The sequence below is a fragment of the Myotis brandtii genome, unplaced genomic scaffold (assembly GCF_000412655.1).
Source record: "Myotis brandtii unplaced genomic scaffold, ASM41265v1 scaffold44, whole genome shotgun sequence".
Taxonomy (NCBI): domain Eukaryota; kingdom Metazoa; phylum Chordata; class Mammalia; order Chiroptera; family Vespertilionidae; genus Myotis; species Myotis brandtii.
Window position 1 is genome coordinate 857,147 of NW_005366833.1, and position 26,936 is coordinate 884,082.

A 26,936-nucleotide genomic window follows, 5' to 3' on the forward strand; every position below is an offset into this window, starting at 1 on the left:
TGGAGGAGGTCAATGGGGGGGCGGGGGGGAGGGACATCTGAAATACTTTTAATAATAAACAAATTTAAAAAAAGAATGCCTCTCTCACTGTACCTTAGCTACCACTACTTTTTTAAAGGTTTTATTAACTTAATAAGTTAAAAAACTTTAACATTGCATTTCTTTTAAGTGTGCTGTATGTTTTTTTAATGTTTATTGTCATTCTGTTTTGCCTTTTTAAAGTCTTATGTTTATGCCAAGGCTGCGTGGTGAGGCAGTCCCCACCCAGGAGATTCTGCTGTGTGCCTCCCACCTTAATCATTAGATAATTCCTAGACCAGAGATGATTTAAGAGCTTTAACTGATCTGGAAGGACCTTTCCTGGTTGTCTAATCTGGGAAGGAGGGTGAGAGGGACACTAAACATACTCCCTCTCCCCACTACATCTCTGGTTCATCTTCTCTTTCTCTTCTCTAGGCCCCAGGCTCACACCACTCCAGCCTTACTGTTCCTCAGATAATCCAGGCACACCACAAGGCAGACAGGTTCTTCCTCCCTTTATGTCTGTATGGCTCACTCCCTCGCTTCTTTCAAAGCTTTTTGCAAGTGTCACGTCCAAGAGGTTTTCCCTGATTTCCTTTCTAAAATTGCCATCCCTCCCCCATCCTCACTGTCTGTCTTCTCTGCACTGTTATTCCGCTCTGGAGTATACTTTCCCTAACATGGGATTCCTAGAGTCTAGAGGTGTGTCTGACAATAAATATTTGTTGGATGAATAAGTATACTCCAGCTGGGTCTAAAGGTTTAGTTTTGTCTTGATAAAGACAATATTAACTTATGTATTTCCTTTCAACACTGGAGATGGTAACTACTTGCAATATCTGTAACAAATACATTGCTAGATTTTTAAGATATTGTATTTTTATATAAGCAGGAGATAGAGATTTTTATGTAACAATCTCACGTTGTGATTTTTTCCTATTCAAATTATATTTACAGAATTCTTTTTCATAAAGAGATCAGGTAACTTTTCACCTAGATTTTATTCTAACATTCTTATGATTTGATTTTTTTTGTAACTCTAATAAATAAAGGCTTTATTTTGTTATTGTGATAAAATGACCATCTAAATGTTTTTTGTTATGTAACTTACTGTTGGGATTCTGTTTCTGTTAATGACATTGGTTTTTCTTTTAACCATGCTCCATAATATTTTAAAATTTAACTTGTGTATTTTCCTGTCACGTAATATCTATAGGCACCAAATCTCAATGGACATTTCTGAATTATCTCCAAGATATTTTCATAGTGATATCTCTGTATTTTAAAAGCACTTTCCAATCTGGACTAAATATACTTGAGTTTGTTCTGTTATCGCTACAAGTTCTGATAAGATACAGAGCAAATACAAGGAAATATAATAGGCAGTTGAGTTCTCAGAAGTCAAAATATCAGGACTAAAGTCAAATCTGCCTCTAGCCACACTATTTTTCCTGAAGCACCTGCCAGGTGTTATGAGGATTGGAAAACTGACCCTTTTATTGACTCTCTTAAGCCCATAGTTGTTGCTTGATAAATATTTGTGGATTGAATTGCATTGAACCTTAGGGCATGATGCCATTCCAGGAAAGTATTCCAAGTAACAGCTTTCCTTTCCATATGTCTTCTGTTTTCTCCTTTTCTTAGTTGCGGTCCAGTGCAGAGCTCCATCCTGACTTGCTCACGGATTGCCTCACCGTGCAACCCCTGCAGTCGGCCACGTCCCCACAAGATGCTGCCACAGATGGGGCAGTGGGATGCTCCCCGGGGCCTGGGCCCGAACTCTATCCAGGTAATGACAGCAAAGGCAGACCCAACCACATCAACTGATTTTCTCTGGGCACCTTCACTCTGGTTAAAGGGAATGCTCACATGAAAGAAATTCTTCTAATATCATCTGTATTTTGCTTTATCAGTGGACTGCAAATTATCACCCTCCATACTGTCCCATCTGAATTCTGAGCTCAGTTTGGCAGCAGACTTTTTTCTCATTAATAAACAAAGTAAAATAATGCATTAACTCCTTTAGTTCTGGGTTTCTGCCAAAAGTTCAATGCACCCAACCTTCCCAAGTATCTCAAATTTATTAACTGATATAGACTCAAAGGAAATGCTTCCCCCTTAAGCAGATAACAGATTTCTTAATGGAACAGTCATCGTCTTCTTTGCATTTTAAAAGGAAGCCCCAGGTTTCTAAGAAAAATAGCATACCAGTAAACCAACTTGTAAGAATGTCCATTATTGTTTGTTAACCATTGCAGGGGTGGGGGGAGATAGAATGGCACTCCCAGACCCCCAGACTCATATCCTTCTGCCTGGGTTTGAATAATAGATGACTCCATATTTGGAAAATGTCATGTGTGTAGTGAAAAATAAGAAAGGATTAATTTGCAACATGAAAGTTATTTTTTTCATTTATTTTCTTATCTGGATTTTTATGCATCTTTCACTCTCATAGTGATGATGTACCCCTGCAAACATAACTGATTAGCATCCTCATGTTTGGAAAGCCCTTATTGTCATGCTGTGACTCTGATAGTAAATGTCCCACCGGCTCCACATTTCAGACAATGAGAATTTTCTATTGTCTGTGGATTACAAATCCCACTCCCACCCCCATCTGATTCCAGGGCCAGGTTTTGGCAGCAGACTTTTTTTTCTTTTTAAATGTTCTAATAAGCCATAAAGAATTAAGAATTTACTGATGCATAACAGTGGAATAAGAGAAAGACATGCTTGTGTAACTTGATAAACTCTACAGTTCTCAGTTGGTCCAAAGGCAGGGGAAAGGGCATTAAGCAAATACAGTGTTTCAAGAAGGTCAGTCATCAAGACACCAAGAGTCAGTGGCCCTTTATCAGTTATTTTGGCTACTTACTCTTGGAGACCAACACAGCTGCTTTTTGAGAACCTGGGACATGGGATTAAACCTTATCTGAAGGGCTGAACAAATCTTACAGAGGTTTGCGGTACAGGTACATATATACACATGAAATATGTCAATGTACAATGTTTTCAGCACACATAAATATTTTGTATTAGATATATACATGAAAAAAGCGTGACTAGCTTGACTAGCTTTTGTTTGTACATATGTCTGTTTGATTTGCCACATATTTGATATATGAACATTTATTTTAGCACATTAAGTTAACAATCAGTTTAAAACAGCCAATATAGCACTACATTTTTTTAATCCTCACCCAAAGATATGTTTTTATTGATTTTTTTTTTAGAGAGAGAGGAAAAGAGAGAGAGAATCATCAATCAGTTGCCTCCCATATGAGCCAAGACTGGGAATCAAACCTGCAACCTTTTGGTGTACGGGACAATGCCAACCAACTGAGCTATTGGCCAGGGCCCTCTAATTCTACAGTCTATAAATTCATGATTTTACTAAAGACCTGGAACACAACAGTTACGAGTCAAATCTAACCCAAACCAATTGCAAAATGGCCCAACATCTAATATATTTTCTGGTGATGGGATAGTCTTGTTCATTTAAATCTCTTGGAAATGGATTTGGAAAGCAATGAGATCTCTGTCTTTGCTGTGTGTAGCATACATCTGTGTGGCTCATTTTCAAAACTTAGGAGTCACCTTTGTCTTGGTGTGTATTTTTATATTTCTGGTAGTGTTTTTAAAATTTTTTAAGAGATTTAGTTTGAAATGGCTTTGTCATTCCAAATAATTCCTCTCTTTGCACATGATACATTTAAAAAAATTATTATAGTTATTTTACAATTGCAGTTTACTTTCAATATTATTTTGTATTGATTTCAGGTATACAGCATAGTAGTTAAACAATCATATACTTTGCAAAAACGGTCCCCTGATATTTCCAGTACTCAACCTGCACCAAACATAGTTATCACAATATTATTGACTATATTCCCTATGCTGTACTTTACATCCCTGTGACTGTTTTGTAACTGCCAATTTGTACTTCTTAATCCCTTCACCTCTTTCTCCCAGTCCCCCCTCCCTCTGCACCTCCCCAGCAACCACCAGTCTCCTCTGTGTACATGAGTCTGTTTCTCCTTTGGGCCTCAAAAAAGATTTTGAGCTCTTAGTTTTGAGCCTCCAGCTCATGTGGGCGAGGTGCCATAATGGGCAAAGAGTCTAAGTTACCACAGTATCAACAGAGTATCTTCAGATTGATTTAAATTTTCTGCAACTATGGGGACATTTGAAACAGGCATGTGGCCATCTTCCTTTATCCTGGAATTTTACTCCTTGAGTTAGCTTATAACTGTGAAAGTTTCTCTTCCCTACTTCTTTTTTTATTCCTGCTTCCCTCAGGTTCTATTTTACTCTCTTTGTTCTTGCCTTTTCTTTTAAAAAACTGGTTATTCCTTCTGTTTTCCTATGTAGGCAACAAACAGAACAAAATAAGGCAGGAAGAAAAACTAAAAAACCACAATAATTTTAAGCCTTTCTTCTTCCTTTTAAAGTTCTAAAAATCCACTTGCCAGGAGTTCGTGTTCACACCAGTTTCAAACCTGTGCTAAAGATCTGTGGAAAGAAGCCAAACAGTGAGAGATGCCAAAGGAAAAGGAAACTGTTTATCAATTAGTTACATGTAAAATCTGAAGTGTTAGGGCAATTTGACAAAGATTAAGGCTTGGCTTAGTGGCAAAAGTACTTGGAGTCATTCCCTTTACATTCTGTTATACAAAATTGAGAAAATATTTGTTTAATGATTGTCAAGCACTTAGACTTTTAAGTGCTAGCAAATTGATTTACAATAAAAATATTTTGATGGACACCTGTTCAGTATATATAGGCATAGGATCAGAAGTAGTTTAGCAAGGAGCACCATGATTTTTTAGACGCTACCATTGAGGACTCATGTTTTGAAGAAGTCATGATTTTGAAATGGAAACTTTTCGTGGGTAGCAGAAAAGGATTTGTGAGATTCTGGGAGAGGGGTAGTTGGCAGAGCATGAAGATGAACAGGGAAGATGGCAGTTCTGACACGTACAGCTCTTGCGAGTCTCCTAACATGTTGGCTTCCCTTACTGAAACAAACCTTTCAGTTGATAAGTTGGAGTTTGGCTGGAAAGGAATGCCTGAAAAGACTTTTATTTCTGTGGGAGAAAATAGTACCCTAGGTTAAAGCAGCCAAATATCACTTGAGGCCCTACTGAAGGTGATTTTAAAAGCAAGGTGTGTGTTTATCTACTTGGAAATCCCGGGGCTCCCCAGGCCGGCTCCTCAGCTAACCTGAGAGCGATTTAGTGATCTAACAGGAAGTCTGGACAGTTCTCAATGAGGGCTCACTTATATTGTTTGTCCTTTTGTTCAAAAGTGCTGTACCTCAGATAGTACTGTCTTGGCCAGCCTGTAAATTCAGGTGATTTGTCTGATCATCCAAGGGAGAAATATCATAGCCAGTAAATCGAGGTGTGAATGCCACTTTTAAGGTTTAATATTCTCATCAGCTCCCTGGATAAAGGGATGAAGCAGATAAGCCTACAGTTAGTCTGCAATATCATGGACAGCCTGGGCCAGTGCCTGGTCCTGACAGAGAGTCCGTTCACTATCAAAGAACACACTGTATGGAAGATCTGTCTGGTGAGTGATCACAAAAGTTACGGTTCCCTCCAGATCAAAACTGTACTAGAGGCTCAATACAACATAAGCTTTGCAAATGGTCTTAGCCATGAAGACATCGTAGAGACCAGTGTGGTTGAGATGTTTGAGTTTCACAGAACCCCATCATCAAATGAGGAGCTAATGCAGCTGGAACAAGGAGATCTGCAAGAATGAGCGAATTTTATCGGTACCACTTCTATTGGGTTTTTAAATAATTACCATGTTTTTAGAGCTATTGAATTATCCCAATTCTGAATGTAACTTTAGATCTTTCAGGGGGAAAAAGTGTTATATTCATGTATTATAGGGAATTGTAGAATGAAAATAAATACATTTTTAGAGCAGGAACTTTTGAAGTCATATATTGTCATTCCCTTCCCTCCCCCTCATTACTGAGAAATGAAGGCTTCTCTATTACAATAGCATCACTTTTTGTAATAAATAGCACCATATTAAATTTATACAAGATTTAACATACTTTGTGAAATAGTTAATGTTTCATTTTAATGTAATTTTATGGGATATGTTTTAAAACATTTTCTACATTCTTAAGTTAATATATTTGCTATCTTGGGACAACTTGCAGAGTTGTAGGGGTTAGAAATAATTTTCTATAAAACTGCCTCATATAATCTACTCTCAAAAAGTGGTTATTAATTTAGGGGCTTCATTAGAATGTTCTTAATTGGCACACAAATTTCCCAATTGGTTAAACTTTATAGGAGAATTGTTGAAGATCAAATAACATAATCTGTATAAATGTCCATAATCTATATAAATGGTCATAGAGCATTATAAAACATGCAATAGTTATTACTTCAAAATTTTGGCTTTGTTTGAAATTTACCAGGGGTGAAAAAGGGACAGAACAGCTTGAAATTGGTGGTGGACAGAAGGTGGTAGAATGGGGCAACAGAAGCGATTTATAGGGAAACGTTTGGCAACAACATCTTTCTGATGTTGCCTTGAACTGCTGTCAGAATCCTGTATTGTTCATGTAACATCTCTTGCATCTGTGGTTTATCCGCCTACTGTAGTTGGATTGCAGAATCAATGAGCATAGGAACAAGCCTCATTTTTCACTTTTGTAGAAACTGATAGTTAAATCTACAGATTTGGCCCTGCCTGATCCTGAGCCAGTCCTTTAGTGAGCATTAACTCACCTGGCAAACCCCTGAAAATACAGATTGCTGTTCCTCACCCCCAGAGTTTCTGATTCAATAGGTCTGAGTGAGTCCCAAGAATTTGAATTACTGCTACATGTTTCTAGCAAGTTCTCAGATGTCACGGGGTGCTGCCAATCAATGGACCACACTTTGAAAACCATTGCTCTGGATCATAAAATGTGGGAATGTGACTTCTAGCAAAACACAATCTTAATTTTGACTGATAGGAGTTACAATAAGAATTACCCCTAATTAACCAGATTTGGGGAGGGGGGAGTCCTGTCACAGTGGGTATGTATGTCACATCACCACGATGTACATTTTAGATGTCTCACAATTTTATACTTCAAATGTCTTTCATACTTCAATAAAATTAAAATTTAAAAGAATTTACAAATTGGAGCAAAATTTTTATCTAAAAACAATGTGATGGAAATCTGTCCACAAGACAATTTAAGGCTGTGGTTAATCTGCTGTTTGTATATACAATGATAAATGGAATAACACCATTCTGGTACTTAAAATAAATAATTACAAAGATAATAAAACTAAATCAAGTAGTGAAAAAGCAAAGAGTTTCCCTATAAAATATATTTCTATTTCTCACTATAGAAAACCTATTGATGGATATTAAGCATGTCTTCCCACCAGTACTCTAGTGGCACTGCACATATTTTGATTAAGAGTGAAATCTTATAACCACCCAACTGAAGAAAATTAAAATTCCTATTCCCAGCCAGCACGGGGCACATTTGTATGTATGCTGCTAATGTTAATGACTTTTTATGTTTGAAAGCTGCTTAATTTGGTGCTTCAATTTTCTACATATTCCTTTATATTCATGTTAGTTTTCATACAAGATTAAGCTGAGTTATTCAGTTTTACAATATGTACAAGTTTTTGCTGCAAAAATATTTTTGTGGGTGAGTAAAACCAATTGCACAACTTTTGAGGAGGAGAGGAAAATAGTGACACTGGGCAACTGTAGTTTTATTTCCTTAGGGCAAAGTTAAGGTTGTCTTTTAACTATTATTTCTCCTTTCCCTCATTTTATGTTATTCTGCAGGCACTAAAATGGGGTGTGAAAAGGAAAGGCTGGATCTACCTTGTTGTGTATGGACCCCAAGTGGGTTTTAGGAAAAAGATGGGTGGCAAGACAGAGAATCAGGACAGAATTTCTCAAATGAGGAACTAAAACCTTCTGTGATTAGGAAGTCATGGACTAAACTTCTGGGCCCAAGGTTCTGACTTTCTGCTTCAACTGAATTACCTTCCAAGGAAAGAGAGATAAGTAGTTATGTCTCTTTCAGGTGAAGAGTAAAGAACATAGAAAGTAGGTATTTTCAGGGTGTTTGTAATCACAGCAAATATATATATTTTTTATACATGTGTGAGCACTGAAAATAAATGTGAAGAAGAGTATAAAACGTTAAAATGAAGGACGTTACTGAATTAGATTTTTTATGTTTTACTATTAACGGTAATAAGAGAGCACGTTGCAGGCGCTGAATAGAGAGGGTTATTGTGGGATTGACTCATTCCAGGGGACCAGAGCACTGTTTCTGATCACTGGCTCTTACAGTGTCTTCCTCATATTGTCAAAGAATGACTGGCCTGCTCCGGTGCCCTGAGTGCCTGGAACAATTAAGGCTGCTTGGACAGCAGGCTCTGATTCATCAGCAGTTATAACTGCCTCCTTGGTGTCTTATCTGAGTTTTCCTGCCTGAGTTTCAAGGCTGCTCTGGCATCACTTTCGTGCCACCATTTCTAGTTTCCATCTGGGCTTTGCTTCTGGGCTCCGGTCCTGTTCTCCCAGGGAAGGTAACTGCTCAGGTCTGGCCTCTGCTCTGACTACCCACCAGCTCACCCTAGAGGTCTGTTGACACGTAACTATGTCCTAAGAGGTCAGGGATTTATCATCTCCCTTGGAACCTTTCCCTGGGGATTTAGTAAAAGTCCTATTTGTATCTTGTAGGCGAGATGGCAGAAAGGGAACCTATTCACTATTGAAAAGAAAGGGCCATAAATGCTTATCGGCATGCATAGGAAAAGGCACAGTGTGCTTAGCAAGTTTTGTGAGAGGTGGATGCACTTCAGGAACAATGCAGTGCAACAACTGCCTCTGCCATTGGTAAAGGAGCAATCTAGGGCCCATAGTTGTGAAGAGTACTAAGGTGCTACAGTATATAAAAAAGTAAGGGTGGGCAGCATTTAGTGTCTCTGTTCTTAAGTCATATATTGGCCATGCTTTATGCCATCCCTCTGACTATCTGCATAGCCAACCTGTATTTAAATGGAATATTTACAAATAGAAATGGTACTTCTTCCTTTTTCTCAAATTTATTTTCCTCTCAATAAGATTGGTTGTCTGATTGAATGACACACACAATGCTTAGAACACTGCTTAGCACATAGTAACTGTTCAGTACCTATTAGCTATTATCATTGTTGCTTTTATCCAAACTCTAGAAAAATACATATTATAGTTCTGTAAAGCAGATAGGGAACAGGTACCACAAGTTACATTATCTGCAGTTTTGTTTTCCGCCATTTCAGTTACCTGTGTTCAATGGCAGTCTGAAAATATTAAATGAAAAATTTCAGAAACAATTCGTAAGTTTTAAAGGGCATGCCATTCCGAGTAGAGTGATGGAATCTCACGCTGTCTGGCTCCATCCCACCCAGGACGTGAATCATCCCTTTTCCCAGGATATCCACACTATATACACTCCCCACCCACTAGTCACTTAGTAGCCATGTATTACAGTGTTTGTGTTCAAGTTACCTTTATTTTACATAATGCCCCAAAGCAAAGAGTAGTGATGCTTGCAATTCAGATTTGCCAACAGAAGCCTCAAAGTGCTTCCTTTAAATGAAAAGCTGAATACAGCACAATAAGATATTTTGAGAGAGACAACATTAATGTAATTTTTATTACACTATATTGTTGTAATTGTTCTATTATTAGTTACTGTTAACCTCTTTATGTAATTTATAAATTAAAATTTATCATAGATATGTATGCGTATGATAAAACATAGTATGCATAGGGTTTGATACTCTAAGTCAGTGGTTCTCAACCTTCCTAATGCCGCGACCCTTTAATACAGTTCCTCATGTTGTGGTGACCCCCAATTTCATTTTTACAAATTGAACATAATTAAAGCACAGTGATTAATCACAAAAACAATATGTAATTATATATGTTTTCTGATGGTCTTAGGCGACCCCTGTGAAAGGGTCATTCGACCCCCAAAGGGGTCGCAACCCACAAGTTGAGAACCGCTACTTTAAGTGGTCCCAGAAATCCATTTAGGGTTTTTGGAGCATATCACCCATGGATAAGAGGGGTTAGATATAGTACCCTACCCACTACTACCATTTAAAAGAAAAAAATGGGAGGAAAATGGAAGCGTGAAGAAATTGGGAATTTAATCGACATCATTGAGTGAATAAATTAGAACTAAAATATAGTTCTTCATGTCTTTTATTTCAGTAATTTACCCAGTAGTTCATTTAGCATTTTTTAAATTAAGGAAATATGTAGGTCTCTAAAGAAAAACAACCACAACATCACTTGGGTGGCAATGCCTCCAAATTCACAAAGTATATATTAGCTTTAGATAAATATTAGGGTTTCCATATTTATTTATTATTACTTTTTAAATATATTTTATTGATTTTTTACAGAGAGGAAGGGAGAGGAATAGAGAGTTAGAAACATCGATCAGCTCCCTCCTGCACACTCCCTACTGGGGATGTGCCCACAACCAAGGTACATGCCCTTTAACGGAATCAAACCTAGGACCCTTCAGTCCACAGGCTGACGCTCTATACACTGAGCCAAACCAGCCAGGGCTAGGGTTTCCATATTTAAAGGTTGGTATGGTTTCTTTGGTTTTATTTTATAGAGACAGCAAGCAGTCATTAGCTCCAATCCTGGCTCTTCACTCACTAGATGTTTAGTGTAGGGAGGTTACTTTTCCTCATCTATAAAACAGTGGTAAGAATATTGATTCCCTAGGACTGCTGTAAGGATTAAGTGGCATCACATATAAGAATCCTGTACACCCCTGCAAGCTGGGAGATGCTCAATCAATGCTCTTTTCTTTTTTCCTTTCCTCTCTGCTTAAAAGCTTAGAGAATTACTCATGAACCAAGTGGATGCCTAAGACAGGGACTAGAGCCCCTTCTACTCCTTCCTTTCAGCACTGAGTGCCAGTACTTGGAGTTCAGAAGTAGCTGTCCTGAGATACAGCATTCCTTTCCATAAGAATTCAAGTCAAGATGAGGACTCAGAACTCCCATATTCAAGACCTATCTTCAGATCTATAAATTCGACAGTTTTTCTGTTGCCAGGAAGAGTTGAAGTATACTCAAGCTGGTCACACAGAGTACCAGCATGCCAGGCTGAAAAATTAACTTATTCAACAGTGATGAATCCATGAGCGTGAGGTAGATGGAGGAATGAAAAAATAGGGTGAATGGCCTTGACCAATATGGTTAGTTGTCCAGTCATTGTCCTGGCCTCGCTGAGGCCTTAGTGTCCCTCCTGATGTCATTGACTCTTCCAGGTCATGTTGTTTACCTCAAAGTACATGCTAAGGTGTCAAGAAACTATTCTTGACTTTTTACTTACTTCAAATTTAGTTGCCAAGTTTTAGAAACAGCCCCCTAGTCTTTTCATGATGGTTCTTAATAGGTAATACACAGCAGACAATTTATTGCCCCTTGAGCCTGCCTGCCTTTGTTTTTGCATGGCCTGAGAGGATGGTTTTAAGATTTTTTTAAATAAATCTTTTTTTATGTAAAAAAGACTACTAGCCTTTATGTGAGAACAGTTGGTCAAAGAATTGAGAACATTGCCTCTTGCCTGCAAAGCCTAAAATATTTGTTTCCTGATCACTGTTTTATGCTTACATCTGAGACATTTGTCAGTGACTGAGTGAAATCAAGGAAGCTTGTGGCTCCCATGTGTTTGATCAAATTTTGTTTTAAAAGTCTATCAATACGTAGAGGTTTGTTTAGTCCCTTAATAGTTCAGATTTATCAGATACTGTAGTAGTCTACTAGCCCTGGGGTTTTTAGAGATTTTTCTATAAGGCCCAATATTTAAAGCAGGTGAATCAAGACCATTATCTAGGACTCCTACTCCTCTCTGGGGCCTTTTATGGAACCCCAAATGTAGTGGCTCCGAAATGAAATTATGGGTAGAATTGTCACACTGCAAACAGATATCTACAGAAGCAGGCCAGGCCCATGGTAGGATGGTTGTACATCCTGATAATGTGATTCCCCCGTCGGAAGAAGCTGCCCGAAGGCTGGCATGACTTGGTTCAGTTATGATGAAGCCAGGGCTTGCAGAGATATCAGAGGGAGCAGGCCTTGTTTTATTCTACCCAGGTCTGCTTTTCCTAAAAAGAGGAGTTTCAAACCCTTAAATATCAATGAATATGTTTTCTAAAAGCCAGGCCTCTTGTTGACATATAAATTGATGCCCAGGAGAAATGCAAAAAGTTGAAATATCAAACTTTAGGAACCCATCTGGTCACATTCCAGCAGGAAAGATGCTTACTTCCTCAAAATACACTTTCTGCCAGCAACAAGGGTGCTTGAAATTTACATAACTGAAGACTGAACCTTCCATTCCAAGGTAGAGAAAGTTTTCATATAAGAATTCCTTGAGAAAGGCTATGTAGGGGCATGAATTCTTGATAACACATGAATAATTTATTAGAGTTAATCTTGAGAATAAACTAGGAGGTAACTAACACAGAGCACCTAAAGGCAAAATGGAAAGAGTGTCCACTTTGTGGGCAAAGTGTGAAAAAAGAGAAAAGAGGGTTCTCTGGAGTCACAAAACCAAGTTTATCAGCTATCCAATTTTGCCCAGGGCTCATAGTCATTGCAGATTTTGGTTCCCCAGAAGGGCTGTTGCTACTTGGTTATACAGAGCTAGGAAAGGCAGAGATTCCTCAGCAGAGTTCGGTGTTGGTACATGAGCCTTTGAGTTGGCTACGAGAATATTGCATTGAACATTGGAGTGATAGCTGTGCTAAAAATCTGTTTCCAAGAAGCCTTCCCTGTGAAATGTTTTCAGAAGTCACATGGAAGTGGTGTGGGTGGGGTTACCTCCATAGTATCTGCAAGGGAGGAAACAACTTTTTCAGTCAACATGGCACAGGTGGGAGATAGCAAGGGGATGAATAATAAGGAGTTAGAGAACTGAATACTTTTTACTAAAATTTTTGGTTTTGTTACCAAATTGGACTTTATTTCTAAAGAAGGAGATGAGAATGATTCCTATAAGAGCTTCCAGGAGTTGTTGGCCCTGCCTGCTTCATCTTCTTCATTATGTTCTCCTACTCTGCCCCATATGGAAGAGAAAGTAACAGACAGAGGCAATACTGACTTTCTCACAGGGTAGTCTGAGTTGTTTGCCTGTTCAAATTATTTCATTAACATTCTGTGTTACTAACTCTCTGGGAGTGATTAGGTTGAGAGGCAAAGGGATGAAAAATAGGTGTGAGATTTGAGGTTAGATTGGCATGCATTGTCTGGAAAAAGACCCATGAGGGTTGCATGAAATGTTGGTCCCAGAGAAGTTGAGAGAGCTGCCAGAGGAAGCCATTCGAATTGTAACAAAATGCCTTTGTTCTGAATTGCAGATGTTTCAGGAGCTTTTCCTAACACAAGTTAATTACACCTGGTATTTCAGAATGTTTGATGGTAACCTTTGGCATCTATGTGAATATCATCAGCCATCATCTTCTAGTTGTATGGAGGTGTATTCCAGAAAGGCATATAAGCCTGTATCCCCGCTCAAACACTAATAACTTCCTCCCTGGCTATAAATCCAGGTGCCCGATGTGGAAATGTAATTGGGCAGACTACAGAGAAGTGCGGAGCTCATGTGGGAATATCTATTTGTAAGAGAACCTGAATATTCATGTAACTGTGCCGACATCAATACATTCTCATTTTACCTTACTTATTTCTGTTCCCCAGTGAACAGCACTGCTCTTAAGCTCAAAGTTAATAGGCATGTTCTTCAGAGATGTACGCTCTCTTACCTTAATAGAACATCTCCCTAACAGATTTGTTTATCAGTTGCTAGGTGGCTCTCCCATCAGGTGACACAAGTATGTTTTCTTTGTCTTAGGGCAGTGGTGACAGTTGCCATTGTTTGCCATCAATTAGCTTGGGGTAGCATGTCAAGGCTGTATGGGTGGTGTCATTTTAGTCTGACAGCTGCACGATCTGGTTGAGAAGGGATTGTTTCATTATCCTCTTATCAGGGCTGCTGGATAATGATACTCTACACTGCATAGTAGGAGGAGGGAAAAGACAGGCAGAAAGAATAGATTTTTAGGGATTGGCAGTATTAAAATTATTCATGCCTCAAGGAGAAGGGAAAGATTAGAGAAATGACTGTGCAAACCCTTAAGAAGCTACTTTTTCCTAATACAGGTGGAATGTGGAATGATGCCCTTCCTGATGGAGAGAGGAGGAGGGGAAATGCCCAGGCATAAGGAAGAAAGAAAGAGGGAAACTAGCCCCTTTTGCTGATAGGCAACAAGGCAAGGATTAGCAGTGGCATCCCTCCGTTCTCCAATTAACCTCAATATCAAACGCAGCCTTCCCAGTGACTCTGAGGCCCTTTCCTTGTTAGAAAACTCTCTCTGGTTTGCGAATTTAGGTCGTGAGAGCATTTTCCACTGAAAGGCAGTGCAATTAAAGTGCTCCAGGGTGAAATGCAAAGAACTGCAGAAGGCATTGGGGCCCAAATTTTCACTCTTGGGGAGCAAAACTCCAGTCACCCCCCCAATACTTGTCATTTTCTTCAGAATGACTGAAGGGATGTCTCTTTTGAATTCAGAAAATTAACCGTGGCTGGACTTTCATGCTCTTGGAGAAACAAACAAAAAGAAGTGCTGAAAATGTAAAACTACTCCAAGATAAACTAAGCTTCAAGAGGGACAATTGTGTTGACATTTTAGTAACAGCCCATTTTCACTCCTTAACGAAGTGCAGTCATGCATGAAAATGACTTGCTATCTTTTAAACTGAAGCGCATTATGGATTGTAACTCAAGGTGTGTATTACTCATGTAAAATGAAGTACAACATTTTAACCCTGTGAGGATTCTTTCTCAGGCTCTGAACACTTTATAGCAACTTGCATTAGAAAAATTGAACAAAAAATTCTTACTATTCAAGGATATGTTATATACTGGTTTGCATTTTAAAATGACCCTCATCCACAGTTTATATGTAGATGCATCTTTAAGAGACCATACCCCAGCGATTTTCAACCTTTTTCATCTCATGGCACATATATACTAATTACAAAAATTCTGTGGCACACCAAAAAGTATATATTTTTGCCAATCTGACAAAAAAAAAATAGGTATCATTTTGATTGAAAAAATACTAATTACCTACCCTTTTTGCTCCAAAGTGACCATTTAAAAAATCAGGTGCCTATGCTTGTATATAAGAGTTTCTAGTGCCAAGAATTAACCAATCAGACACAACCTTCTTATGTCATGTGACCAATAAGATGCAACTTTATTATATGACCTATATATTTACGGTTTCAGACAGGGCATTCACACCATACAGCTATTGGGGTGTTAGCTATCATCATATTTTTATTTGACAATCTAAGGAAAAAGATGTCAGTGCCCCTGACTAAATAATCAGGTATTGCATGTTTTAAAAATTCTTGTGGCACACTGGTTGAAAATCACTGCCATACACTAAATTAACCATTTTGGAGCAACTATGTTTTTCTCTTCCCTATCCTATTAGTGATAGTAATCATCATAATAACCCATATGACCAAAGAATAGCAACAGCGGTTTATTGAGCACTTAACCATGGCCCAGGCATTGTGCCAAGTATTTTGTATACATTATATAATCCTCCTCACCATCCTGTGAGGCATTGTCCTTATTTAAGATGCAGAAACTGAGCTTTGTTTATGTGACTTGCCCGAGACACATTGCTAGTAACTGGTAAAGCTCAGATTCAAACCTAAGTCCATTTGACTGCCAATGGGTGCGTTTTGTTCTCTTAATAACCACCCTGACACATGATCTCCTTCTAGTACCCAATTTCTGGTGAGGCCAAAGGAGCCAAAGTTTTCATCGCAGTTCATCTGCTTCCTGAATCCTTCCCAGGTTCACATTTCTCCTGGGAGAATGGGGGGAAGAGACAGACAAGATTGAACTCATCGTTTGAATGGGGCCTATAATTCTTTTTACTATATCTGTGAAAGTCAACTAGCCTGGTGTCATGGATTAGCTTACTCTTCTGTTCCCTGACCCTGGAAATATTGCCCAGGAAATGAACGGTGAGCCCATACCTCTCCCTGTGTACTAGCCACCAAGCATTAAATGTCATTTCTCAAGGTCCCAGCGTTAGAGCAGCACCATGGCTTTTACGTAATTACAAATGACTCCAAATGCATATTTACTGTAGCAGCTCAGTAGCAGCAGACCTGCCCAGCAAATCTCCTCTTCATGCATTATTGACAGAGGTGGTGGCCTTGCAGGCAGCAACATCGTACTCGCTTGTGGTAACAAGGACGTATATCTGATTGCTCACAAATTACCCCTCTTTGCCTGCCATCTTTCCTACCAGTGGATCGATAGGCCTCTGACAAGCATCTGAAATCTTTATTTGGGAAAAAATACACATTTCCTACCAGCTGTTTGTTTTCCAAACCAAATAATTCATTTAATTTCTTGCCTGAATTCATTTGCAACACTGGCAAATCTCTCATCCATACTGAGGTCACTGAGGTGCTTGAGGATGGGTAAAACAGAAATGGGAATATACTTCTTGCATCCAAACCAGCACTTTGGTGGAGAAAGCTATCCATGGTGGGGGAAGAGTGCCAAGTGACTCCAAGCAGCCTTGGCAAATGGAGCACCTAGGGCAGGGGTGGGCAAACTTTTTGACTTGAGGGCCACAATGGGTGGACCGGAGGGCCGGAACAAAAGCATGGATGGAGTGTTTGTGTGAACTAATATAAATTCAAAGTAAACATCATTAAAGGGTACGGTCTTTTTTTTTTTAGTTTTATTCATTTCGAACGGGCCGGATACGGCCCGCAGGCCGTAGTTTGCCCACGGCTGACCTAGGGGTTCTGATACAATAGCAATGCTCTTATGTCTTTTCTTGAATTCATCCTGAGTTTGAGAGGCATTATGGTATGGCAGTGAGGGGCCTGTGATCTGAAATCAGGCTTCCTGGGTTTGAATTCTAGCCCACGAACTTAGGTAACCTAATCAGGTGACCTACTCAGTAACCCAGTTAGGTCTCACGTTCCTTGTCAGTAAACTGGGGAAAGGTTTGCAAAGTGCTCAATAAATGTTCACTGTTGACTCTGAGGTATAGAACAGTAAGAAGGTGAAACCCAGCTCAGATGTGGTCCAGCACTCACTGTTCAAAGTGCAGTCCCTGGACTGGCAGTCTCAACATTGCCAGGAACTTGGGGAGTTTGATACAAACTCAGAATCTCAGCATCCCTGCCTCTAAGACCCAGTGAACCACAGTCAGCGTTTTACCCTGGTGATTTGTTGGCACGTTAAACCTTGAGAAGCAGGACTGTAGCTATCCATACAGTTTTCCACAGCAATATGCCCTCCAATTGGCTGTTCTTTAATATACCTCAGCCTGGCCAGGGAGGTCTTCCCTGCCTCTAAATGAGGCAGTGTCCATGGTGGCCTTCCCTGGCTCTGGGGTTAGGCCTGAGAGAAGTAGGTTTCATTTTGAGTAGCAAATCACACACCTTTTCTCCCTCCATTCACACAGTGAATACATGACAGCTAAAGTGTCCCCAAGGGCACCCTGTCTGTACTCATCAGAAACAGAGATTAATTGTTTTCATTTGGATAGAGAGAGAGCTGCCTATTAACTCAAATTATCCTGAGCCAGTTAAAGCGCCAGCCTAGAATACCCTGGAACCCATCACCAGCCACATGGAATCTGGGTACCCCATAGATCAACAGATGCTGCTTTGTCAACGTTATAAAGCCCCACTGGGTCCCCTCCACCTACCTCTGCAGGAGACAGTGTGGGGCTGGGGAGGGCAGTAAGCCAAGCCCTAGAGAGAGAGAAAGCCCCAAACAGCAGGGAGGCCAGCTCCTGATCCTCTGCTAGCCTATGCATTCATCTCAAGACCAGGCTTTTATTTCCTTAGGGAGTTCACCATCTCTTAATCACAAAAGCAATAAAACTTTCCAGTATGTTCCTCTGCCATGCCTAATCCGTTGTTCCGGCTGCCAGTCACCAGCCCCGTCTGGAGGGTCACCTAAACGCCCTCTTCCACCCCTGAATGCAGCGCTGACCCCTGAGGTGACTAGGACAATGAAGGCCGCCCTGTGGGCAGCCTGTGTGTGCCGGTTGATTTGATCACAGGAGTTTTGTTAATATTGTCCTGGATTCTGGAGGAATCTATTTTTTTCTTTATGCTTGGATCAGTAGGCCTCAGATGCCCCATTGTTGAGGTTGGAAATCATTTTGAGTGTGTATGGAAGGAAATTTTTCCTTTTGTGAATGACCTTAGAATACTCTAACATGGAGGTTTTCTCCCTGGGGTTAAAAAAATCACTTAAAAAAGCCAGAGCATTTGTCTGGAAGTGTGTGTTGTGGTGGGCAGGTCTAGGTAGAATTGGCAGATATTCAGACTCTGGACGTTAAGAGAGACTAGCACCTGCCTGGTACAGAGTAGGGGCTGGAAGATTGTGTTTGAATGAATGAATGAATGAATGAATATTTTTAGACTGTATCAAGTATGTTGGAATCCTGGATGTATGACTGTGATATGGTTGGAAATTCCTAGAAGTCGGTATTAGTAGGAGAGGCGTTTTCTGTCTGTGCCCTAGTGAAAATCTCTGAAAAATATGGGTCTTTGGTAGAGGCCCAGGGCGATCCTCCTGACGCTACAGCTCTCTGACTCCAAAATTTTGTCCATCTTATTGAAAAGGTACGTGAAATGGAGGTGGAGTATACATTGGGAAGACATGCTGTGTCTCCTGTTATTTCTCGGGTCATTATGTCGGTCATAGGCAACATCCACAACCAGCAGTCTTGCCCTGGGCCCTGCATGCAAACTGCTCTGTGCAGACACTGAATTATAAGCTTCTGCTAAGTCATCTCACCAGAAGAGAGTTTGTCCTAGACTTCTCATCTTACCTGGTAGAAAATAGAAGCATGTCATGGGCCTCATTTTGCCAAGAGATCATTACTTACGCCCTATGTAAGAAATTTCCCGATATACTTGCCAAATACAGACTTTAAATTGCACCATAAGCCTTCCCTTTCTCTTTCTTCTGCATTCAAAGGGCCACTGCCTGCCCCAGTACCACTCCTTGGCTGTAGCAGGGGATGGAAGAGCTGTCATTGTGTGTTTGTTGCTCAGTCAACACTTGACCTCAGCAGAACTGGAGAGCATGTTTCCAAGTCTTTGACCTTGTTCCACATACCTCTTATGTCCACCCTTGTATCTTCTCCACCATTCTACCTATTTTGTTGCTATGGCAGCCATCTCTACCAGTATTACTTATTAGCTCCTCTCCTCAACTACACCATGTACCTCTGGCTTTCTGCCCTCTAGCTTCTCTGATGCCCAGGTATTGAGCATCTCTGAGAAGGTTTAGCCACTCTGGTTCATGTGCCTACTTGGAAGTGTGAGAGAAGTGCACCCTGGAGCATCCTTTGACTAGTGGGGATTAGGTAACTGTTTCTTTCCGACCTTGTCCTACTCGCTGAATCCCAAGATGGACTGCATTGTCTGGTATTTAGATGGTGCTCATTTTTGCTTGTTCAACAAACCATCATGAATGATGCTGTTAGAGATACTAGACACCAAGGATACCTTGTTCCAGGACCTAGCTCAGTGTCTGCCACACAGTAGTTACTTCATAAATTGGCTGTTGAGAGAGGAATGAAAAGAACACAAGTAACTCTGCACACAGAACAAAAGTATTAAAACAAGTAAACAAAGTTAGAGAACATTCTAAGCAAACGCAAGTAGCATAAATTGTCATGACATATTTGAGGTGTGGTCATTTTTCTTGTTTGACCAGAGTTTGGGGCACATTATGGGGCCACAAATAAGATAATGTGTTAAGTGCTTTGAACACTGTTTGATGCTGTACACTAGTAAGTCTTGTATTTTGGTAGAATTGATGTACAGAAGTCTCTTTCCCTCACTAAACTGCAACCTCTGCAAGGACAAGGACCCACATCTAGTAGATTAGCTAGCATGTATCACTTAATACATACTGAGTTTAAAATAATGTTTGGGCCCTGGCTTGGTGGCCCAGCTGTTTGGAGCATCATTCCATGCACCAAAAGGTTGCAGGTTTGATTCCAGGTCAGGGCACATATCTAGATTGCATGTTTGATCACCGGTCAGGGTGCATACAGGAGGCAACTGATACATGTTTCTCTCTCTCTCTCTCTCTCTCTCTCTCTCTCGTCTCCTTCTCTCTCTTTCTCCCCCATCTTTCTTGCCCTTCTTCTCTCTATCTAAAAATAAATAACAACATATCCATGGTGAGGATTTAAATAAATAAATTGTAAACATAATGTTTGGTGGATAGATGGATGAGTGGATGACGAATAGATGGATAATGGATGGTTGGTGCTAGCTATTAAGTGGGATGAAGGAAAAGTACTTAACCGGGCCTAGCTTATAATGTACAGCAAGCTGCAAAAAAAAACCCCACCAAATTTCCCAGCCTATTTCATTGCAGCTAAAGCAAAAACATAGCTAATATACTAAAGTAGACCTCTGGGAAGCAACCCATTTTCTATCGAACCATGGAGTAGAGCATACAGTGTGCACACCAAGCTTCCCTGTTGCCCATCGAGTTACAAGCAGCAGAGGCAGTGCTTCCCTTGTGACACACACACACACACACACACACACACACAATAACAACAACAACAACAACACCTCCAGAGGATAGTAAGTGATGGATGCATTCAGCAATTGGAACAAAACAAATAAGAGCGCTCACATTACTACACGAAGGCAGAAAAAAAAATTAGCTGTGTTTCCACAGTGTCTCTGCGATCTCTTATTATTCCATTAGTTTTTGGAATAGTATATAAAACACCGCACTCTATGCTGACAAACACCAGTCCTAAAACTATTGCCACAGTGAATCCAAACAACAGCCTTCTCTCTTGGGTAAAATTATTATTTGGAATACAAGCAGAACTGTGGTCGCCTGTGCGAGATGAGCATAAATGAGGGCAGTGATTCATGAGGTGACTGCAGCATGTTTGCAAATATGCAACTTTTCTGGAGGTGGATGCACCGCAGACACTCCACATGGCCTTTTTGAGCCAGTAAGCATTTTCTGGTCACACTACCTCTTGAAGACGTGCAGGATGCAGGCTTCTGAGGACAAGAGTTAACCTGACACAATGCTGACTTACCAGAAATAAACCCTTCAAATCAGATCACACCCCTGACAGTCGCTTTTTAAGCGGGAAGATGGTAATTCTGCCTTTTCACATGTTCCTTTAAGTCCTTGAACTCTTATCCCATTGGATTAAGCTTTTGGGGGCTGGGTCATCTGAGGTATTAATTCTATCCAGAAGGGATTGGAGGAATGTGGTGCTGGTCTAAAAATACAGCTCCCTGAACTTTTAAACCTTCCAATCTCTTTGATTATGTGGCTTCTTTGTCTTGATCCTTAGCCTGATTTATTTTTTTAATCCATTTATTCTTTGATATCAGTAGAGTACGTTCAAAAAGAGCAGGGTCGGGCATAAAGCTCAGCATAGCTCTGTACAGAGAAGGAAGTTAAAGAGAGTCCACGTAGGGATGCTGGTGTGATGGCACTCTAATGAGATGTCTGCTGAGTATGTCCCAGACACTGCCAGAGCCTCTCTGCTAGTGACAGACTCTGCAAGTGACAAGCCCAGCTTCTCTTGTGACATCCTACCAATTAGCCCATCTAAATGGGCACACATTTAAATTAGAGGTCATGTACCATTCTCAGAGGCTGGGCTGCCCCTATGAATGAGGCTGTAACTCACTCTCTGTGTCATCATAGGCAACAAGGGGGATGATCCCAGAGGTGCCTGTGAGACCACCTTTTCATACTCTGCAGTGTTAGGAGGAGACTCATCCTCCATGAAGACCAAGTACATGCATCCATCACACGGTCGGGGAAATGCCTGGGGTCAGTTAGACTCTGAAGTTAAAAGAGTGCAGGGTCCTGTGTGTGTGCTAGGATCGGGGGAAGCTCCGTTCTCATTACATTGATTTAACAATGACAGAGAGAGACCCCAGCCTGACCCACAGTGCTGGCATCAGTGATGAGGAGTGGACTAAGGCCCCTGTTGTAACCTTATAGGTCAGCAGAGCGGATCTTCTGCTACCAGACTCCTGTCCCTCCTGATGGAAGGGTGTTAATGTAGAGACCTTCGCCCAGATGCAGACATTAGAAGATTGACTAATTATACTGTGTCAGACAGGAGGCTGGTGGGGCAAGGCGCTGCTATGGGAAACCGTGACCATCAGCCTGGAGCCAGCCTCGCATGAGCTCCTCAGGCAGCCCTACAGGCGCATCAGCTGGGGAACCTGTTTCACCGTGAAAACAATGCTGTGTATCTCCAATAAGAGGAGAAGTGTTCCCTGAAAACCACCAAGAGGAAAACAAGCCCCTAAAATATGCTTGCTGTCCGCCTTTGGCGTTTAAAAAATGTGGGCTTCACTTGGGGCACAGTCTGATGCTTGTTCTCCCTTGATTTCAGCTTCCATTTTCTCCAGCAATCATTCAAGCCGAAGCGGAACAGCTGCTGGGGCTGTGCCACCCCCACATCCTGTCAGTCACCCTTCTCCGGGACATAATGTACAGGGGAGCCCCCACAACCCCTCCTCCCAGTTACCTCCACTCACAGCTGTGGATGCGGGAGCTGAGAGGTAAGGCCATCTGTCTCTCTCTTCTAATAGGTGTTGCGGCCAGACCTCCTTCCACATGGAGAAGGGCTTTGACAGTTGCTGATTTTTATTAATAATCCATTGGTGGGTTGAGTTACCCAAAGGTGACATTTTAAAAAGTACATAAACAAAACATGTGGATCAAATATCTCGTCTGTTTTATTTTCCATGGGAAAAAATGAAAAGATATTGGCTGCCAACTGAAGTGTCTGATGCTGGGAAAACACATCAGAATGTTTCTGTCTTTCCCACCTTTCCTTAGCTTGTTTCAGGGACTCAATTTTAAGGTAATGTCCCTACCAGTGGAAATGCTTTTCAAATGTAAGGTGGTGCCTTTCAGCACACAGGTCAGCACTTACTAGGTTGAGAGTATAGCATAAAAGGGCACAGGATTCTATATGGGTGACAAGGAAGGCGTTATTCGCTGAATACTTTATGTTGATAACACCCTCATAAAGAGTTTCTGGGAGAAAATTTTGAAACCTTGACACTTTGGACTGCCTGGCCCTCCAATGATGTGGACAGCGTGGACTCTTCTTGTCTCCTCTCCACTTATCATCTGCCTTGATTTGAGTTACCTAGATGTTCCTCTCAGGCATCCACAGGGTGGAGGGGGTAGGGTTTTGAATGATACTAGCCATGGGCTCTCCATCATCTCATTGCATTCTGCTGAGAATCATGCTCCACAGGTAGTGTTGACTTTAAACAAATAGCCACTATGTCTGCAGCAAAATAGGTTCATTCCAGAAGAAGAAATAATTGTAATTCAGGACATTCAGGCTAATGGCAAACCATGTGCAAGTCCAAAGAAATAAAGGAGAGGAGTACTCTTAATGCACTTGGGAGGGGCTCTTGTAAAGAAGAGTCTATTGGAGGAAAGGGATAGTTCAAAGGATAGTGACTTTTCATTGGTTGAGTTATGGCAGTCTCCCCTTTGGCTGACTTGTTACTGGGCAAGAAGGGATCTTTTCTTCTTCCAGCTAAGGTAGTAAAGTAATATTACTTCCCGCTGGAGATGCAAAGTACATCTCTTCTTTGGGGTCAGTAGTGTGGGTTAAGTGACATGTGCATGCGAGTTCTCTCTAGTCTCCTGACTCCATTTTGAATGAGGTTTCTGCTTATTAATTTTTCACGGCGGTTAAACTAAGAAACTACCCAGTGAGATCTTCTCTTTTTCATCTCATCTTATTAGTAGTCACAACAACTCTTTACATGAATGTGAGGAAAAAATCCACGTATCTTCTTTTTGTACACAACCATTAAAAGAATAAATGTAGAAAAAGATTTTTGCTATTGATGGAAGCAGGAGCAACAGTAACAAGTCAAAAACCTGATATCTGAATGCAGCTTCCACAGTTACCTATGGTTTGAATGTGTTCCTTAGATGCTCCAGATGCTTGGGTTGGTTTTTTTTAAAAAAAAACATTTTATTTTATATTGTTGTTTTTTTCAATTTTGAAAATTTATAACATATTAAAAAAACTGCAAGAATAGTACAATGAACACCCATACACCCTATACCCATATTCACCCACTGTTAATATTTTGCTACCTTCTCTCTATCTCTTTTTGTCTTTGCTTTTCTAACGTGGCAGATCTTTTGTTTGTTCGTTTGTTTGCCTGTTATTTCTGCATGATCTGTGAGGTTGCAAACATCATTGTGCTAATTTAACCCTAATTACTTCAGAAGAGATCTCCTAAGAAGGACATTCTCCCACATAATCACAATATAATTATCACACTCAGGAAACTTAGCATTGATATAGTGTTATTATCTAATATACAATCAATATTCAAATTTCCTCAATTATGGGAATAATGTTTTATAGAGGCAGGGGTTTTTTCCCTCCTTTTTATGATCCAGGATCTAACAAGGATCACAATTCTCATTTCTTCTTGGTCTTCTTGAATCGAATGAAGTTCCCCAGCTTTTAAAAATTATTATTATTATCTTTCATAACATTGACAGTTTTTTAAGAACTTGGAACATTTCTTTTGCAGGATGTTTTACAGTCTGGATTTGTATGATTGTTTCTTACTTAACAGATGTACACATTTTTGGCAGGAATATACATAGGTGATGTAGTGTCCCTTAGCTCTTCTGAACCTCAGTTTGCACCTTATAGGGATTAGGAATAAATGAGCCAAAGCAGGTAAAGCACGTAGCATATGACATGGCATGAAGCAGACACGAGTAGCTGTTGCTGCTAACAGAGACCAGCAACCTTGACCTGGCTGAGAGATTCAGATTTAGAAGCCTGAGGATGTGAACTGGTTACAGTGGTTGATAATGTAACTAATCTGGGAAGGAAAAATGGAGAGGAAGGGGAAGGCGGTGGTTCTTTATATATATGACTGGGTGAACGAAGTGGACATTTCATTTTGTGGCTTTGCCTTCCTGCTCTGCTCTTCCCACAGGATGTATGCCCCATCCCTGTGCCAGCCCGCCTGGAATGGGCAAGTGTGTGGAAGGAAGGTTATCTCTCTGGATCAGGTCCGGAGAGGAGGATGACATGAAACAGCCCTGAATCATTCACTGTGTTTGCATTAGTGTCCAGCCTAAAAACACTAAGAGGAAATGTGCTTACCTTCCGCTTTTGGTTTATATATCTTTGCCTCTGTTTGCCTGGGAAATCCCCCAGTAAAAACTCCAGAAGTTTGCTTAACGGAAATAGGTTTATCACACTTTGCGATTTTTAGTGGGAAACAGGCATTTTTTCCTGCTTTGTGGGCATTGATTCATGATTTACTTAGCTTTTACTTGTTAATAAAATGAGCTGACTCACTGTCAGAAGTCAGGAAAGGTCCACCACATGCAGCCAGTTAGCGTCAGGTTCTTTGATTCTTCAACCATCATAAAATAAAATAAAAGCAAGTTCTGCCAGTTTGGCCAGGTTTCATTTTTATTTTGAAATATTACCCGAATGACATCATTTCAGTGATCGAAGCAGTATCACACCACACCACCTAATGTTGGTTTAAACTTATTATGGAAAGTGGCGTTTTACTACGTCATCCTGAATAAGCCAGTGGTACTTTATAACAGGGACTTCCCATAAGAGGAACCCAGTGTCGTAGGTAATGTTAACTCGTTGGATTTCATAGTATATCTTCTAGACCGGAAAACACACACACACACACACACACACACACACACACACACACACACACACACACATATTGATGGGGGTCCTTTCTTGAGATGGAGAAACCTTGCAATCCCAATAATGAGTTGGCTGGATTTGTGTCATTCATCTTTTCCGCATGCCAGCTGCATCTCTCCATTCTGAAGAAGGCCACAGACATGGTGTGCTCTGCAGTACAAGCAGCAGAGCTTAAGAGGCTTGGTGGATTGACCCCAGTAGAGGGACTTCCTATGAGCTCCACTTCTGAGCCAGAGAGGACTGAAAGCAAGGCTGTGGTCTTCTCGAGGAGTACACAATCCAGTACAGGAATCAACAGCAGAGAATGTTAGGAATGGGTGTTTTTGAGAAAGTAATCAAAACACCTTAACCAAATAAGGCATGCCTATTTATTGAGTCTGAATCGAGTCTTGGAAAGCCTTACTGTTTCTCATTCATATCAGATGTGAAGTTGCTAGAATTATTGGTACTTTGATATATGTACGCTCTTTCTGTGCCTTTGAATAAGGGCTGGTCTTCAGAGATGTTATGTTCTGATTCAGCATTTAGAACATAGTGCAGCTTTCCTGGATGCTAAGGGGTCAAGGATAGCAATTGTTTTCTATCTAACATCTTTGCAGTTTTAGCAAGTTCTTCTGCTCTAGTCAGAAGAAACTGACTGTTTCTGCATCTTAATTCGGAGTCTTTCTCTACTTAAGACTTCCCTTATTGTCATAATTTTGACTAAATGTTACTTATCCTTTGGAGCTTGGGATAGTTCTCAGCCCAGAAAGGCTTCTTGTCTCTTGCAGGCCACAGAGACAAGTCACCCTGTTAACTTCCTGGGATCTTTTTACCTGTTTAATTTGTTTACCATTTCCCAGATATCACTTTGCTAGCTGCATTATTAGTTATTTGAGGGCAGGACCTTAAGTGTCCTTATACCCTCTAAAGTTCCATTGACTGCACCAGTGGTAGGTGCTAAGGAGTGTTTCACAAGGGAAACAGCTCAGTGAGGGGAATGCCTAGGAAACAGGAGGTTATTGTCAATTCCCAC

General features: G+C 40.5%; 1 protein-coding gene across 1 annotated transcript in view; it reads left to right on the forward strand.

Moving 5' to 3' along the window:
• Window positions 1-26,936, forward strand: part of GLIS3 (GLIS family zinc finger 3) — a 450,661-nt gene that overhangs the window by 383,238 nt on the left and 40,487 nt on the right. The window contains exons 7-8 of the mRNA XM_005874458.2: window positions 1,666-1,810; window positions 22,571-22,739. Of these exons, the coding sequence (XP_005874520.1) occupies window positions 1,666-1,810; window positions 22,571-22,739 (314 nt within the window). The remainder of the gene's footprint in view (window positions 1-1,665; window positions 1,811-22,570; window positions 22,740-26,936) is intronic.